Source organism: Schistocerca piceifrons, chromosome 2 (assembly GCF_021461385.2).
Source record: "Schistocerca piceifrons isolate TAMUIC-IGC-003096 chromosome 2, iqSchPice1.1, whole genome shotgun sequence".
Classification (NCBI taxonomy): domain Eukaryota; kingdom Metazoa; phylum Arthropoda; class Insecta; order Orthoptera; family Acrididae; genus Schistocerca; species Schistocerca piceifrons.
In genome coordinates this window covers 325,562,924-325,579,936 of record NC_060139.1, presented here as the reverse complement: position 1 = coordinate 325,579,936, position 17,013 = coordinate 325,562,924, and the positions used below count along the sequence as shown (strand labels likewise).

The 17,013-nt window shown below is 45.6% G+C and overlaps 1 protein-coding gene across 1 annotated transcript in view; it reads right to left on the bottom strand.

The window, feature by feature from the left end:
• The window catches only part of LOC124775360 (protein sister of odd and bowel-like), a 216,278-nt gene that overhangs the window by 186,673 nt on the left and 12,592 nt on the right, over nt 1-17,013 (bottom strand). The window contains exons 2-3 of the mRNA XM_047250192.1: nt 12,407-12,544; nt 11,961-12,193 (exon numbers count right to left, since the gene is read on the bottom strand). Coding sequence (XP_047106148.1) covers nt 11,961-12,193; nt 12,407-12,544 — 371 coding nt within the window. The remainder of the gene's footprint in view (nt 1-11,960; nt 12,194-12,406; nt 12,545-17,013) is intronic.

Sequence of the window (17,013 nt, the reverse complement as noted above, 5' to 3'; positions counted from 1 at the left end):
ATGGTGTGGAGCGTGTGCAGTTGGGATGATATGGGAACCCTTGCACGCCTGGATAAGACTCTGACAGGTGACATATACGTAAGCACCCTGTCTGATCACCTGCATCCATTGTGCATTCCTATGGACTTTGACAATTCTAGCAGGACAATGCGACACATCCCACCTCAAGAGTTGCTAAAAAGTGACAAAGTGGCTCCACGAACACTATTCTGACTCTAAACACTTCCGTTGGCCGCCAAACTGCCTAGACATGAACACTGTTGAGCAAATCTGGGATGCTTTACATCGTGCTGTTCAGAAGAGATCTCTGTCCATTCGTACTCGTACGGATTTATGGACAGAGTTGTAGGATTCATTGTGTCAGTTCCCTCCCGCATTACTTCAGACATTAGCCGAGTCCATGCCACGTCGTGTTGCGGCACTTCTGTGTGCTCGAGGGGGCCCTAATCGATATTAGGCAGGTGTACCAGTTTCTTTGGCTCTTCAGTGTAGATACTACACTGGATTATTGTGCTTTCAGCTACCCACTTTCAAAGTCAGTCAAATATTATAATGAATTCATGCAAGGGTATTAACTATAGTTCGCAATATAAAACGCTTGTTATCTTCTGTTGAAAATATTAAATCATGCTATCACACAGTGGAAGCTACTGCAGTTGAACTAAATATTTTCCAGAAATTTTATACATCGGAGTTCTTATGGGAATTACATAAAATTGAACTATAACTACTATGGACTGTCAGCTTTTGTAGACATCAGCTACTGCGGTCTGTTTTCCAGTGTAACGTGGAAATGTGTAACTGGTAACGGTTAATGTGTAACAGGTAATGGTTATGAGTAAATGCCTAAACGAGTAAATGGGTAAACAGTAAATAGCTAACGTGTAATGAGTAAGTAACGGTGGCGATGTGAACATCAGCAGAGTAAAGGTTCGCAGTGAGAAGAGAGTGTCTATGCCACCAGTGAGCTAAACGTGTTACCGCTTTAAAGTTTTCCTGATTACCTTTTTAACTATTTACCGTTTTATCCACGTATCTGTAACCTATGCACTACCTTCATGACTTTTTAACTGCATACTTTTGACCTAGACAATTTTCTTTCAGATGAACAAACGATTTTATGAGCGCTGCGTTATTTGAATGTAGCGCGCAGGCAGTGAAGACAACTTACATCTACATTTCTACATTTATACTCCGCAAGCCACCCAACGGTGTGTGGCGGAGGGCACTTTACGTGCCACTGTCATTACCTCCCTTTCCTGTTCCAGTCGCGTATGGTTCGCGGGAAGAACGACTGTCTGAAAGCCTCCGTGCGCGCTCTAATCTCTCTAATTTTACATTCGTGATCTCCTCGGGAGGTATAAGTAGGGGGAAGCAATATATTCGATACCTCATCCAGAAACGCACCCTCTCGAAACCTGGCGAGCAATCTACACCGCGATGCAGAGCGCCTCTCTTGCAAAGTCTGCCACTTGAGTTTATTAAACATCTCCGTAACGCTATCACGGTTACCAAATAACCCTGTGACGAAACGCGCCGCTCTTCTTTGGATCTTCTCTATCTCCTCCGTCAAACCGATCTGGTACGGATCCCACACTGATGAGCAATACTCAAGTATAGGTCGAACGAGTGTTTTGTAAGCCACCTCCTTTGTTGATGGACTACATTTTCTAAGCACTCTTCCAATGAATCTCAACCTGGTACCCGCCTTACCATCAATTAATTTTAAATAATCATTCCACTTCAAATCGTTCCGCACGCATACTACCAGATATTTTACAGAAGTAACTGCTACCAGTGTTTGTTCCGCTATCATATAATCATACAATAAAGGATCCTTCTTTCTATGTATTCGCAATACTTTACATTTGTAACGTTACGCTTGCGTGGTGCGGAGTGTCCAGTGGTTCGATAGAGTTACCCATTAGATTAGCTTGTCGTCGGGCACTTGTTCGCTCGCGGACCGATCTAAGGAAACGGCTAATGCAGTCATGTCAAAACTGGCATGTTTTGTGGGGTTCGTTGTTCAAATAAATGTGTTAGCGTCGGCCTGTAAGGAAATATGAAAAATATTCTGATGACACAAAATAAGGCCATCAATTTTCTTGGCTAATTGCAATTTTACCGTCACAAGTTTTACGTTCAGTGTGTTTCGATCTTCCCACAATGCACGATGATGTGTACTTGACATAAGAAGTAAATTCAGTTAGCAAGTGATTAATTTCTCATAGTCGGGATTTACAATCATGTAGAATTTTTTTAAAGAACGTCATATTCACCATTGACCGTAGCAGCTGTTTATTTCACAACTGCAGTACTGGCCTTTGGGCCATTTTCAAGTGGTACTGCAAAAGCTGAAAGAGTACGGAAATGAAGCACATAGTGTATATACAGAAATGCACAAACGTTTTCGTAATCGGTAAAATTGAATGTTAATGGCTGGGTTTTAGAACAAACAGAAATGATTGAAGGAATACTTTGAGAGAGTGAAATTCCAGCCTAAATATAATTTCCCGGGCTCTGCAAAGCCACACAGAACTGGTAATACCAGGAAATTGGTCAAGGTTCTTCGTTAACAGAGAAAGCCTTAAGAATATTGATTACATGAATGCGTCGTGTCTGTCCGAAAGAACAGACACCATGCATTCACATAATTGATTCTCCTCGATGGGCAATGGATCTGCCACTTTCAGTGCGAATGCATATTTGCGTCGGACCTCCTGCGGGAATCTCAACTTAGCGAGCGTGGAGGACATGGACATGGGCAGGGACTGCAAATAGGTGGCGCTAGGTGGGAATGTGAGCCGGCCGAGAAGAGTGGCGAGATACTCCGCGCAAGTGCGATAAACACTGTGTCTGGGTGGCACAGTGGTTACCGCAACTGCCTATTAAGCAGGAGATACAGGGTTCGAGCCTTAGTCCAGCACATATATCCACTCGTCGCCACTGATGTCGCACACAGTCCTGGCGCATGTGATACCAATAGTCACTTTCCTTTCCTTTCTATCCCTCGTTCTTAAAATTACACTATACTGATTACGTCCATCACATCTTACTGGTGTGGAAATGGAATTTACAGTACGAGTAGCAACGAAAAGGAAAGTGAATATGCAAACGAACTTAAAGCATGATTTACATTGTGAGTTGGCTGTGACCAAACCTAGAGAGAGATAAGCAGTAGCAGTTCTCTTATTGAGTCATTCTTTCTTGGTTCCGTCACACACACACACACACACACACACACACACACACACACACACACACATACACACACGCACACTGTAGATTCGCGGTACGGAATGGCGCCGCCACGTGCTGCACTCAGAATCGCGCTAGACGTCGTGGCATGGAATATGCTGCTGGGGAAATACTCTGCCACGCGGTTTGTACCCGCTTCCAAAAAAAAAAAAAAAAAAAAAAAAAAACATGAACTGTGGCTACAGAAGGATATAAACGAACAAGTCGCCGACCGACCATATCCCAGACATCTTCGATGGGCGACATGTCAGGCGAACAGCCAGATCAAGGAAACAGTGGTACCCTTCGTTCTTCGAAGAAGGCTTGCACATTCCTGGCCATATGCTGCTGAAATATGGCGTGTAAAACTCCCTGGTGTTGTGGTAGTCGTTTGGATTTTCCTCTAATTTAGGTTAAGTAGCGTGTAAGCTTAGGGACTGATGACCATAGCAGTTAAGTCCTATAAGATTTCACACCCATTTGAACATTTTGAACGGATTAAGGCTCGGAGGAACCCTGACATCAGCGCCAACATGTTGAATAATTCTTTTCGTGCAGCCACAGGACGAAGTGTTTCGACTCAAACTGTGCGCAATAGGCTGCATGATGCGCAACTTCATTCCCGACGTCCATGGCGAGTTCCATCTTTGCAACCATGCAGCGCGGTACACATGGGCCCAACAACATGCCGAATGGACCGCTTAGGAGTGGCCAGAATATTCTCCAGACATGAAACCTATCGAACGTGCCTGGGATAGATTGAAAAGGGCTATTTATGGACGACGTGACCCACCAACCATTCTGAGGAATCTGCGCCGAATCGCCGTTGAGGAGTGGGACAATCTGGACCAACAGTGCGTTGATGAACTTGTGGATAGTATGCCACGACGAATACAGGCATGCATAAGTGCAAGAGAACGTGATACTGGGTATTAGAAGTACCGATGTGCACAGCAATCTGGACCACCATCTCTGAAGGTTTCGCTGTTTGGTGGTACAACATGCCATGTGTGGGTCTCATGAGCAATAAAAAGGGCTGAAATGATGTTTATGTTGATCTATATTCCAATATCCTGTACAGGTTGCGGAACTCTCGGAAACGAGGTGATGCATATTGTTACAGAGACTGTGGTCTAATGCGCGCTGTACCATGCAGCAACAGTTACAGTATGTGTTGAAAATCGTTTCCATGTGCCTCACGCATGCGTGGACGCGCCGTAGCATGTTCTGTCTTACACGTTCACATCGGCCACGCTGCATCCGAGCAGTGTCAAAGGCAGCATGAATATGCTACTCCATTGTCTCCACATCTGGATACTTTCGAGATGGCCCCAAAACCAAAAATCGCACGGGTTGAGATCCGGTGAACGAGCATGCCACGTAACTGGACTTCCTCATCCGAACCATCGACCAGGGAAGACACTATCGAGATGCGTCCGAACGTTAACGGCGAAGTGGGCTGGAGCATCATCATGTAGCAGCCACATAACCCTTCGAGTCATCAGTGGCAGTTCTTCCAACAGGGGAGGCAAAGTCACCCGCAAGAAACGCCGATAGTCCCGGCCTGTTAGGCGACGTGGAAGGAAGACTGGCACCAAAAAAGGTTGCTAATTATCCTGGACCACACATTCCGGCTGCAACGATACTGATGTTTCGCTGTCACCGTATCACCCCCTAGGAGAAAACAATGTAAACCGTAACTGTGGCTGCATGGTACAGCGCATATTAGACCACAGTCTCTGTAACAGAGTGTCACTGAACAAATGGTCTATAGCTTGGAAACCATGCATTTGCATAGAGCTTGTTTTTCCGAATCCTCCCTAGAGTTTATATATATATATATATATATATATATATATATATATATATATATATATATATATTGTAGACCCAACCAATAATTTTGACTCACTACAAAAAAAAAAAAAAAAAACAGGCGTTGAGTAAATATTGTACACTCCTGCTTTTCTAATGACTGTTTAGTTGTTGTTGTTAGTTGCTGTCCCGTATTCGTAGTATGTCTCGGGACTGAACACCATAGCAATGTAAGAAACTTCACGACATGGTGCCTCAGACCAGAGGACTGACCCAGTACCCACTCGTAAGCTCATTGGGCGCCGCGTGCTCCTTTTTTGCTAGTTTCGGTCCAGTGAAGGATCCGCACTCCTTCCCACGGAGGCAGTAAACGTCAGAGCGCGCCGGGGCTATCTGTTGCGGATCCGTCCCCGAACCGAAATGAGTGTTATTACGGTACCGTACTGTTATACTGTGCTCTCCCATAGCGGCGCCCTCCTACCTGCCGTAACAGCCGTTCCCATTGTTAGGTGTGGGAGGACCGTAGTAGCCGCCCTATTATAACGGCAGCCTTAATTAAGTGGGTGGTCTGGCCAGGGTTTCCAGCGCCGATCTCTCCCGCCGCTTCCTGGAAGGACGAGCCAACCTGCGGTCTAGCTGATCTCCAGCGCAATACTTGCTATTGCGTGCTATCACTTTGTGTTACCCTGGCATTTCAACAAATAACCGAAAATATGAAGTATAGAAATAAGGCCCATCACTAATTCTGCACAACTGTCTTTAGAATATGGATTACATTCATGCTAAATCATGTTTAGCGGTATAACTAGATAGTCATGGTTCATTTATATAAAAGCTCCAATGCATTTTTCCCATTATAGCAATAAGTTATGTCAACGACATTCCCATAATTTCATTTCAAACAAGGAGTTACGAATATATTTGTCCGTGAAGATTAGATACCCGTTCTTAGTCGTGATTCTATACCTAAGCTCGTTACTAGTTTCTAATACCTGAAATGAAAACTGGGTTTCCACATATAACGTATAGTTTGAGGCAATGAGATCAGCTGGGACCAGAACGAATCAGGACACTGAACTACATATTTGGCAAGAGCGCTCATACGACAGTTTGTGGGGGATGGGGGCAAGACCTGGGGTATGGGATATTTTTAATATTTAGGAAGACGAATGACGACTACTAAGTAGGTGATTAAAGTCAGTTTCTACTTTTGCCCTAGAGACAAGATATACAGTATGTTTCGACAAGAAATTACATAGAGATAAGATCTATAGAATGGTGGCGTTCCGTTTAGTTTAAATGATAAGCGGTAACAGGACTGGCTTTCAATCACAAAAAATAATAATGGTCTACAATAGATTTTGGGGTATCCATCGTGCAAGACCCCAAAAAACGGAAATAATGCCAGAGAAGAGAGTCTGTATCCATTATCCTGCTGTCATTTTCACCTTCTAAGGTTAAACTGAAAATTCGTCGCCTTTTTTGAACTAGTCACATTTCTACTTGAAGAGATATAACGCCGGGTCATTACTACCATCATCACAAAGCAACGGACACACCACAGCGGACCAGATCTCTGGTCGACTGCTCCTTTTTCAGTTTCCCGCGATTTCCGCAAATCACTTTTGTTAATACCAATAATTTTGTTTTTGATAAGACAACTACGAACTGTCCCTATACAAATACGCAGCCCTTCAAACGAAATGATGCAAATAAACCACAATGCCTAGTCTCCGTTATAACTCTAACGACCCCACTCATCTTGATATGTAAATAACTATAAATTAATTGATTTTCCGTCTTCCGTCTGTCTTGACTACTGCTCTGTCTCTGAATCCCTTCAGACCAAGAAATTTCGTATACAGTTTAATGGTAACGTCAAGAAACGGCACTGGACAAATGTACAGCAACGCACAAGACGAATTAGATAAAAATGGACAAGAAAAACAATTATCCGAGTATAGTCTCAGAATGAGGCATAGCGTGGTGCGTGAGAAGTAAGGTATACACCCTTTGGTCAGGGCAAGTGGCTTAGATTCCTTTTCGCAAACTGATCTTGGATTTTATACGGTTTCCCTGAACAACTTATCACGAATTCCAAAACATTCCTTCATCAAGTATAAACTCAATTTCCATCGTCATTAGTAAGCTATTGAACCTATGCTAAGTCTAATGACCTCCATGTCGGTTGATTGTAAACAAATAATTTTCATTTTATTCCTTTCTTTCATTTACAAATAGTTGAGACTGAGTTTTGAGGGAGGACATAAAAACTCATCAGAACTTCTATTTCTGAAAAACGAGGATTCTGCACTTGTGTTTTTAAAATAAGTGTCTTTTGGTCATCAGATCCTACAGTCTCTCTTAAATATAGTCTAAACATCCATGTTTTGATTATGGTTCCTAGGATAACGGAACAGTACCCGACTTGGTCTGATATGAAATAGACTGAGTAACTTCAGCCAGCTGTAACACGGGGTGAGTTGGTGATGCTAGTAAAAAATTTGTTAAAGGAAATTATGTAATGACACTACAGCGATACATGCAAAAGGAGTTAGCAGAAGGTGATTAGCTATTGCTTCGTAGAAACGTTGTTGAGACTTAGGCTCGCATTCGACTGGATCCACAAGAGGAAGTACATTTGGAAACTTTAATGTATAGTTGGAAGATTTATTGTCAATGTATTCCTGCCTCCAATTTGGCGGGATGTTTTTTCCAGTAATATGTAAACTAGAGCCACCGATATGCCATTTACTTACCGTATAACTAATTTCCAGAGTTTAATTCCAATTTCAAATGTCATAAAGATTATTTATAGCGAAAAAAATTTCAGAAAAAGGCCAAAAGCCAGATATTTCTGTACAGAAATTGCTCTTAAAATTAAATTTTTGGGCCAATTGAAATAAGAAACAATACTTAACTGTGACTAAGCCAATCCTCCACACTACCTTTCTACCAGAAGTGACAATCCAGCAAAGTATGCAGTAGAATGTAAGGTCCGAGAAACAGTGAAGGGGATATTAGCAGAAGTGTACTCGTGAGGGCGAGTAGTGGATCATGCCTTTATAGCTCAGTCAGTAAGAGCATTACCCCAGAAAATGTCCCGGTTTGGCACATAATTTTAATCTAGCAGGGAGTCTCATAGGCGCACACTACACTGCGGAGTGAAAGATTCAATGTTAAACAGAAATAAGAGTTGAAAGGTCGTAACTACTAAATAAAAGGTGTAAGGTGTAGAATGTATATCAAAAAATTACTCACGTTTACAAACACATAACTAGGAGGTAATCAGGTCATGATTTATGTCTCAGAACGTCTGCAGAAACCAGCTACATGCGCACAGTTGTACACTGACGATACAGTTTTAATAGCAGAATCTGTACCAGAAATTCAGTACGACCATAATTATTGGTTCACGGGCAAGAATGTAGTTGGCTTGGAGAAAGTAGGACGAAAACGGAGTCTGTCTATTGCAACTCGTGAAGAAAGACCGCCATTTCTAAACAGTGACTAAACTATCTGTTTAAAAGTATCCAGACATCCATATGTAATGCTTAACTGAACACCAGATGTCACGATGCCTCGTGATGACTGGGTGTTGTGTGATGTCCTTAGGTTAGTTAGGTTTAAGAAGTTCTATGTTCTAGGGCACTGATGACCATAGATGTTAAGTCCCATAGTGCTCAGAGCCCAGATGTCACGAGAGGCCAATATAAAAGGAGGCGGGGACTACAGCGTTGTCAGTGGACAGGCAGCAACAGCACAACGGATCGGTCAGAAAAGCTCAGTGACTTCGACCATGAGCTAGCCATTGGACGTCATTTGATTGTGAGTCACAAATCCATCAGTGGCATTTCATCCGTACTATGGGTGCCCAAGTCGGCTGTTTGTGATGAGACTGTGAAGCGAAAACGCGAAAGAACAAGTACAGCTAAACCAAGACCAAAACATACCTCGTGTTCTGACGAACAGAGATCGTCGATAATTGTGGAGGGTGGTTGTAAAAATCGCGTGATATCCGCGGAAGGAATCGCTCGTGAATTCCGAAGTATGCCCTACTGCCAGCAGTCCAGCAAGCACGACTGTGCGCAGACAGTTGAAAACAGTGAGGTATAATGGTCGAGCAGCTCTTCATAAACCACATATATCTGCAGTCAACCCTGAGCGACACGTGAACTGATGTGAAGAGTGATGTCACTGGACAGCAGATGACTGCAGGCCATATCCAATTCGGTGGGAAGGTTCTGGTCTGGCGAATGGCAGAAGAACTTTATCTGCCATCACATATAGTGCTAGTAATGAAGTACAGAGTAGGTGCTGTTACGGCGTGTGGGTGTTTCAGAGGTGAGAATGAGGTCCTCCTACTGCGCTTAAAAAAATGCTAAATGTGGAAGAACGTGAACACATTTTACATGATAGTGTAATAGGTACAGTAGAGAAACAACCTGAAGATGATGACTGCATCGCCATGAAAATGCATCCTGTCATAAAGCAGCGTCAGTGAGGCAATGGTTTGCGGACAATGAAATCCCGATGTTGATTAGCTACCCATAATACCGATCGGATCCCAATTGAACATTTTGGGATGAGTTAGAAAGTCGATTTGGCTCCAGACTCCAGAATCCAAACTCATTATCTTCTGTAGTTTCGGCTCTGCCATTCCCCGAGAGACAGACTCTTCATTGAAAGAGCCCCAAGCACAGATCAAGCCGTCATAAAGGCGAAGGGTGGATACACCCGATATTAAAGTGCACTAACAGGTGTTCAGATACACTATGAGATAAAAAGTATCCCGACACTTGGCTAAAGATGACTTACAAGTTCGTGGCGCTCTCCATCGGTAATGCTGGAATTTAATATGGTGTGGGCCCATCCTTAACCTTGTTGACAGCTTACACTCCCGCAGGCATACGTTCAATCAGGTGCTGGAAGGTTTCTTGGGGAACGGCAGCCATTCTTCGCGGACTGCTGCACTGAGGAGAGGTATTGATGTCGGTCGGTGAGGCCGGGCACCAAATCGGCGTTCCAGAACATCCCAAAGGTGTTCTATAGGGTTCAGGTAAGGACTCTGTGCGGGCCAGTCCATTACAGGGATGTTATTGTCGTGTAACCACTCCGCCACAAGCCGTGTATTATGAATACGTGTTCGATCGTGTTGAATGATGCATCGCCATCTCCGAATTGCTCTTCAACAGTGGGAAGCAAGAAACTACTTAAAACATCAATGTAGGCCTGTGCTGTGACAGTGCCACGCAAAACGACAAGGGGTGCAAGCCCCCTCCATGGAAAACACGACCATACCATAACACCACCATTTTACTGTTGGCACTACACACGCTGGCTGATGACGTTCACCGGGAATTCGCCGTACCCGCACCCTGCCATCGGATCGCCACATTGTGTAACGTGATTCGTCACTCCACACAACGTTTTTCCACTGCTCAATCGTCCAATGTTTACGCTCCTTACACCATGCGAGGCGTCGTTTGGCATTTACCGGCGTGATGTGTGGCTTATGAGCAGCCGCTCCACCATGAAATCCAAATTTTCTCACCTCCCGCCTAACTGTCGTAGTACTTGCAGTTGATCCTGACGCAGTTTGGAATTCCTGTGTAATGGTCTGGATAGATGTCTGCCTATTACACATTACGACCCTCCTCAACTGTCGACGGTCTGTGTCAGTCAACAGACGGGTCGACCTGTACGCTTTTGTGCTGTACGTGTCCCTTCACATTTCCACTTCACTACGACATTGGAAACAGTGGACATAGGGATGTTTAGGAGTGTTTAAATCTCGCGTATAGACGTATAACACAAGTGACACCCAATCACTTGACCACGTTCGAAGTCCATGAGTTCCGCGGAGCGCCCCATTCTGCTCTCTCACGATGACTAATGGCTACTGAGGTGTCTGCTATGGAGTACTTGCCAGTAGGTGGTGCACAATGCACCTGATATGAAATGGGGGTGTCCGGATACTTTTGATCACATAGAGTACTTTTAGTCAGAGAGTGTTAATTTACACAATGCTCTTCTAACACCAACCAATCGGATCAGTAATAGCATCCACAGATTTGACATATAAAGACTTAAGATTGTATAAAGATTGAGAGATCACGAACAGCGACCATGTGCGATGAGAGAATGCCTTTCGATGTCAAAAGGATGTATATAGAAACGAGCGATAAAGCCAGCTCTGACGTAGGGTTCAAATTTGGGCATGTGAAAATCAAACGAACGGAAGCTCCGTGTAACAGAGACAAGGTTGCTACGCTAGCCTAGAGGTGTGAACCTAAGGGAGTAAGAAGCAACCACATCTGCGGCTCTTTTCAGGCAGAAAACATAATGGAAAAGTTTTCTGGATACTGGCACGGGCATGTCTTGTGCCGTGAATCTAACCATATGACTAAAACAGTACTTAGAAGTCCTGGACGCACAACAAATATACTGGTTAGCAGCCTAGTGGAAGACCAGGAAGGATGAAGAAATTTAAGAATGACGTAACCAGACTAACAAGATTGACCCCGTGTAACGTGGGAAATAAGGCATGGGAGAAGTAGTTTGATCCTACAGAAAGCCTTTAATGATTGAGTACTGTTGAGTCTTCCGGGCTGAATGGCCGTCGTCGAAGAAACTTTTTGGTTCCTTTCGTTTCGTAATTAGCTGCGCTGGACATCTTTAGAGGAGCTCCAGGCGACGCTGAATCGGCAAATCTCTGTGTCGACAGTAGCGCCTCTAAAGATGTCCAGGCCACGAAATTGCAGCCCGGAAGACTCATCAGCAACTAAGAACTAGATCCCAAACACATGGCCCACATTCAGGTTTATCTACTTGATGAGTAAAATCGTAAGTCTAGCCGTTCGCCAGCGTATCCTGAGAATGGGGAAGAGTATTTGGCAACCACTCACCTGTGGTCCCTGAGGTGGTCCTGTCTCCGGAACGCCTTCCCGCAGATATCACACGAGTAGGGCCGCTCGTCGGTGTGCGTGCGCTCGTGGATGAGAAGGTTGTACGACTTGGTGAAGTGCCGCGAGCAAAACTTGCAGATGAACTGCTTCTTGGGCCGGTGGTGTTGGTGCTGGTGCGCGTGGTGGCTGTGGGAGGTGCCAGATGACAGCGAAGGCGACGGCGCCGGGACGGAGGCCGCCGGAGGCGGCGGCAGGGGTGGCTGTGGCGCCGAGCCAGCAGAGACCGCGGGGGCGGAGGCGGCCGTTGAGGCGGTCGTAGTGGCGGCGGCGGCGGCGACGGCAGGAGGTAACTCGGGCGTTTCGGCGGCCGCGACCGCCGGGCTCTCTTCGGGGAGGTGCGCCGGGGGCGGCAGCGGCGGGGGCAGCAGCGGTGGCAGCGTGCCCACCTGCTTCGTGTTGGAGGCGACGATCTGCGTGAGGCTCTGCAGCGCCAGGTAGGACTCGATGGCATGCAGGTTGAGCGCCGCCGCAGCCGCTTGGTTGGGCGCGGCCGCCGCCTGCTGCAGAGCCGTCACCACGGCGCCCTGTCGTGTACCAGCCTCCGTCTCACTCCACACTGTTCTCCTCAAGCCACCACACAGTAACTACTACAGAACAGTACCAGTGTTATTCTCTCCCCTTTCGATTCTATTCACGCACAGTACATGGGAAGAAAGACTTTTATTAAATGAAACTATATCGTTCCACAGACATTTACAAGTGTCAGACATTTACGATGTATATGCAGATTGAAGCGAGGAATGAAAATATGCACCAAGGCGAGGATTCGAACCTGTCTCCTGCTGGCTAGGCAGATGCGCTGACCACTACTCCACCCTGGCACCGTGGCTTTGCAGAATTACACATACTAACATAACACGCCCCCCTCCCCCATCCAAATTCCCGTCACCCCGCTTGGTATTCTCCCTAAACTCGTATAGCATTGCAGAAGCTCGTCGCTTCAGTCTGCATGTGTACACTACTGGCCATTAAAATTGCTACACCACGAAGATGACGTGCTACAGACACGACATTTAACCGACAGGAAGAAGATGCTGTGATATGCAAATGATTAGCTTCTCAGAGCATTCACACAAGGTTGGCGCCGGTGGTGACACCTACAACGTGCTGACATGACGAAAGTTTCCAACCGATTTCTCATACACAAACAGCAGTTGACCGGCTTTGCCTGGTGAAACGTTGTTGTGATGCCTCGTGTAAGGAGGAGAAATGCGTACCATCACGTTTCCGACTTTGATGAAGGTCAGATTGTAGCCTATCACGATTGCGGTTTATCGTATCGCGACATTACTGCTCGCGTTGGTCGACTGCTAGCAGAAAATGGAATCGGTGGGTTCAGGAGGATAATACGGAACGCCGTGCTGCATCCCAACGGCCTCCTAGCAGTCGAGATGACAGGCATCTTACCCGCATGGCTGTAATGGATCGTCCAGCCACATCTCGATCCCTGAGTCAACAGATGGGGACGGTTGCAAGACAACAATGTGCACGAAGAGTTCGACGACGTTTGCAGCAGCATGGACTATCAGCTCGGAGACCATGGCTGCGGTCAACCGTTGACGCTGCATCACAGACAGGAGCGCCTGCGATGGTGTACTCAATGACGCACCTGGGTGCACGAATGGCAAAACGTAATTTTTTTTGGATGAATCCTGGTTCTGTTTACAGCATCATGATGGTCGCATCCGTGTTGGGCGACATCGCGGTGAACGCACATTGGAAGCGTGTATTCGTCATCGCCATACTGGCGTGTCACCCGGCGTGATGGTATGGGGTGCCATTGGTTACACGTCTCGGTCACCACTTATTCGCATTGACGGCACTTTGAACAGTGGACGTTACATTTCAGATGCGTTACGACCCGTGGTTCTACCCTTCATTCGATCCCTGCGAAACCCTACATTTCAGCAGGGTAATGCACGACCGCATGTTTCAGGTCTTGTACGGGCCTATCTGGATACAGAAAATGTTCGACTGCTGCCCTGGCCAGCACATTCTCCAGGTCTCTCACCAATTGGTCAATGGTGGCCGAGCAACTGGCTAGTCACTATACGTCAGTCACTACTCTTGATGAACTGTGGTATTGTGTTGAAGCTGCATGGGTAGCTGTACCTGTACACGCCATCCAAGCTCTGTTTGACTCAATGCCCAGGCTCATCAAGGCCGTTATTACGGCCAGAGGTGGTTGTTCTGGGTGCTGATTTCTCAGGATCTATGCACCCAAATTGCGAGAAAATGTAAACACATGCCAGTTCTAGTATAATATATTCGTCCAATGAATAACTGTTTATCATCTGCATTTCTTCTTGATGTAGCAATTTTAATGGCCAGTAGTGTACATCTGATCAAAGCACCTACGTCTGGTTTTAGGTTTCGTGTGATACTGAGGTGCTATTCCAATACAGAGCCAGGGTGGCGTAGTGGTTAGCGCATCTGCCTGGTCGCCAGGAGACCTGAGTTCTAATCTTGCCCTTGGTACAAATTTTCATTCGTTGCTTCAATCTGCATATATACAGAAAGATCACTGAAAAGGTGAGGGCCTCACAGACGGCAAACCGATTCGGCTCATACTTGACAAGTCGTTCGCGTACATCCTAAAATAAAAGACTAAGATATTTTGCCTTAATACCCCCTCCACGCACTCTCGTTTTTTGAGAAAATCGCTCCGAAAGTCAATGAAGCGCAACCGACTCAAAATTTATTTGAGCTATAGATAATTGAGAATTGGACATATTTCACCTTCATATGTGGGACCCTCAAATGCGTATTTTCCCAGAAATCGAGGAAAGCAGCTGTTACCAGTACCGTTTATCTACCAATAACGTAAATGATAGTTAGTGAAAGCGGCGCTGGTGTAACAACCAAGGCATCTCTCTAAGGAGCAGAGTTCCTGTGTTCAATTCCCAAATACATTCTGCAATTTTTTCTTCATTTTTATATTTTTTTGTCGAATTTGTTAAGAGTAGGAGAGTTAGTAAGGTGAGCAATTCAATAAGGAATAATAACGAGGTGGCAAATAAATTTCTCAAACGATTTTGATTATTAAGGAATTAAAATTTTAATCCTGGTCGCCCTATAATGGACCTTTCAGTCACTCTGTGGCGTGACCTCGAACAGGTTCTCCGCTCCCATGCCAGATGCCTTGGTAGCTACGCCAGCGTCTATTTCGTTAAACAGTGTTTACCTAGTGGGTACATAAGTGGCTCTCGTAATAAATTCATTCCTCGATTTCTTGAGATATTCGCCGTTGCTGACCCCACTAATATGATAAAAACGCTCGCTTTCGGTTATTTATCGATTCCGCCAACGTAGATTCGATTCTACTTATTGAACTTTAGGGATCGTTTTCTCAAAACCTGGGAGGTACTGAGTCAAAATACCTTAGAGTTTTTCGTAGTGGGTTGTATACAAGCGACTTGCAAAGTATGAGATCAGTCTGGTGGCCGTGTCTGAAGTCTACCCCTAGTCAGTATCAATTCGTGTTTTCTAATGTAGGGTAGCCGTCATACGAGGCATATTCGAAAACTGTTGACCGATACGGAGCTATCGGACAAGATATAGGTCATCCATCTGAAGAAAAAATAATCTAACATATTGCTCATAAATAGGAAGAGTAACCCATTATTGTACGACTGCGCAATTCCAGTACAATTGCTGGAAGCAGTCACATTCATTAAGTATCTGGGAGTGAGTCTTCGGAGCGATTTGAAGTGGAACAACCACATGTAACTAGTGGCAGGTACGGCAGATTCATTAGACGGCTTCTGAGGACGTGTAGTCCACCCACAGAAGAGGTACAGGGGTTGGACAAAAATATGGAAGCACCAAAACACATTATCATGCCTAGTACTGTGTAGGATAGCCTTTGACATTCAAAACAGCTTCCAGTCGTCTCGCAATGGTTAAATACAGGTCCTGTATGGTTTTTAAGGATCACATACCACTCTTCCTGCAAAATAGTGGCTAGTTCACGTAAAGACGGCGGAGGTGGATAGCGATGACGGGCCCATCTCTTCAAAACGATCACAAAGGCTCAGTAATATTGAAATACTAGTAATTGTGGTGGTCAGCGGACATGCGACAACCCATCCTCACTCTCACGAAACCAGTCCTGGACTGCGTGAGCTGTGTGAACAGGGGCCCTGTCGCCTTGGAACACTGGTGATGGGGTCCCGCGCTCCGAGGAGCGTAGGGGACGGTGCGGGAGACCCGCGCCGCTCTGCTAGGCAAGGTCCTAGTGGAGGTGGTTTGCCATTGCCTTCCTCCGACCGTGATGAGGATGAATGATGATGATGAAGACGACACAACAACACCCAGTCATCTCGAGGCAGGAAAAATCCCTAACCCCGCCGGGAATCGAACCCGGAACACCATGCGCTGGAAGCGAGAACGCTACCGCAAGACCACAAGCTGCGGACCTTGTAACACTGCAGCTCCATTAAACAAACATTGTACTACGGGACTGTCCCATAATCCTTGGCAGTAATGCAACCTTGCTGACTGCCCATGAGGCCCATGGAATACCACGATATGGATGCCCAAATCATCACCGAACTCCCACCATGTTTCACTTTTAAGACTAAAGTTCGGCCAGTAGTTGGAAACAGCGTGAAACAAGACACTTGACCAAATGACTTTCTTCCATTTCTCCATAATAAAGACTTTACGGCTTCGCCACCACGTTTCCTGTTGCGGGCGTTTGCATCATTTGTCCGTTCTAGCATACAAGATAGGCACACTAAGTCAGCTGTTTCCAGTATTCGTCTATGTTGTCGCTTTATGTAGGCTTGTACTGTAGACAGCATTTGTGGCCTCAAGTACGTACCGGGGAAGGTCCAAATTTCCTTCCAGGATATGCGGAGTTGGTTAGTTGGTAAAAGATACGGTCCATATCCTCCCTGTCTTTCCCTATTCGAACTTGTGCGTCATTTCAAATGACTTCATCATCGACGGGACGATCAACCTTGATTTTTGGGCTTAAATGCCAAGTCGA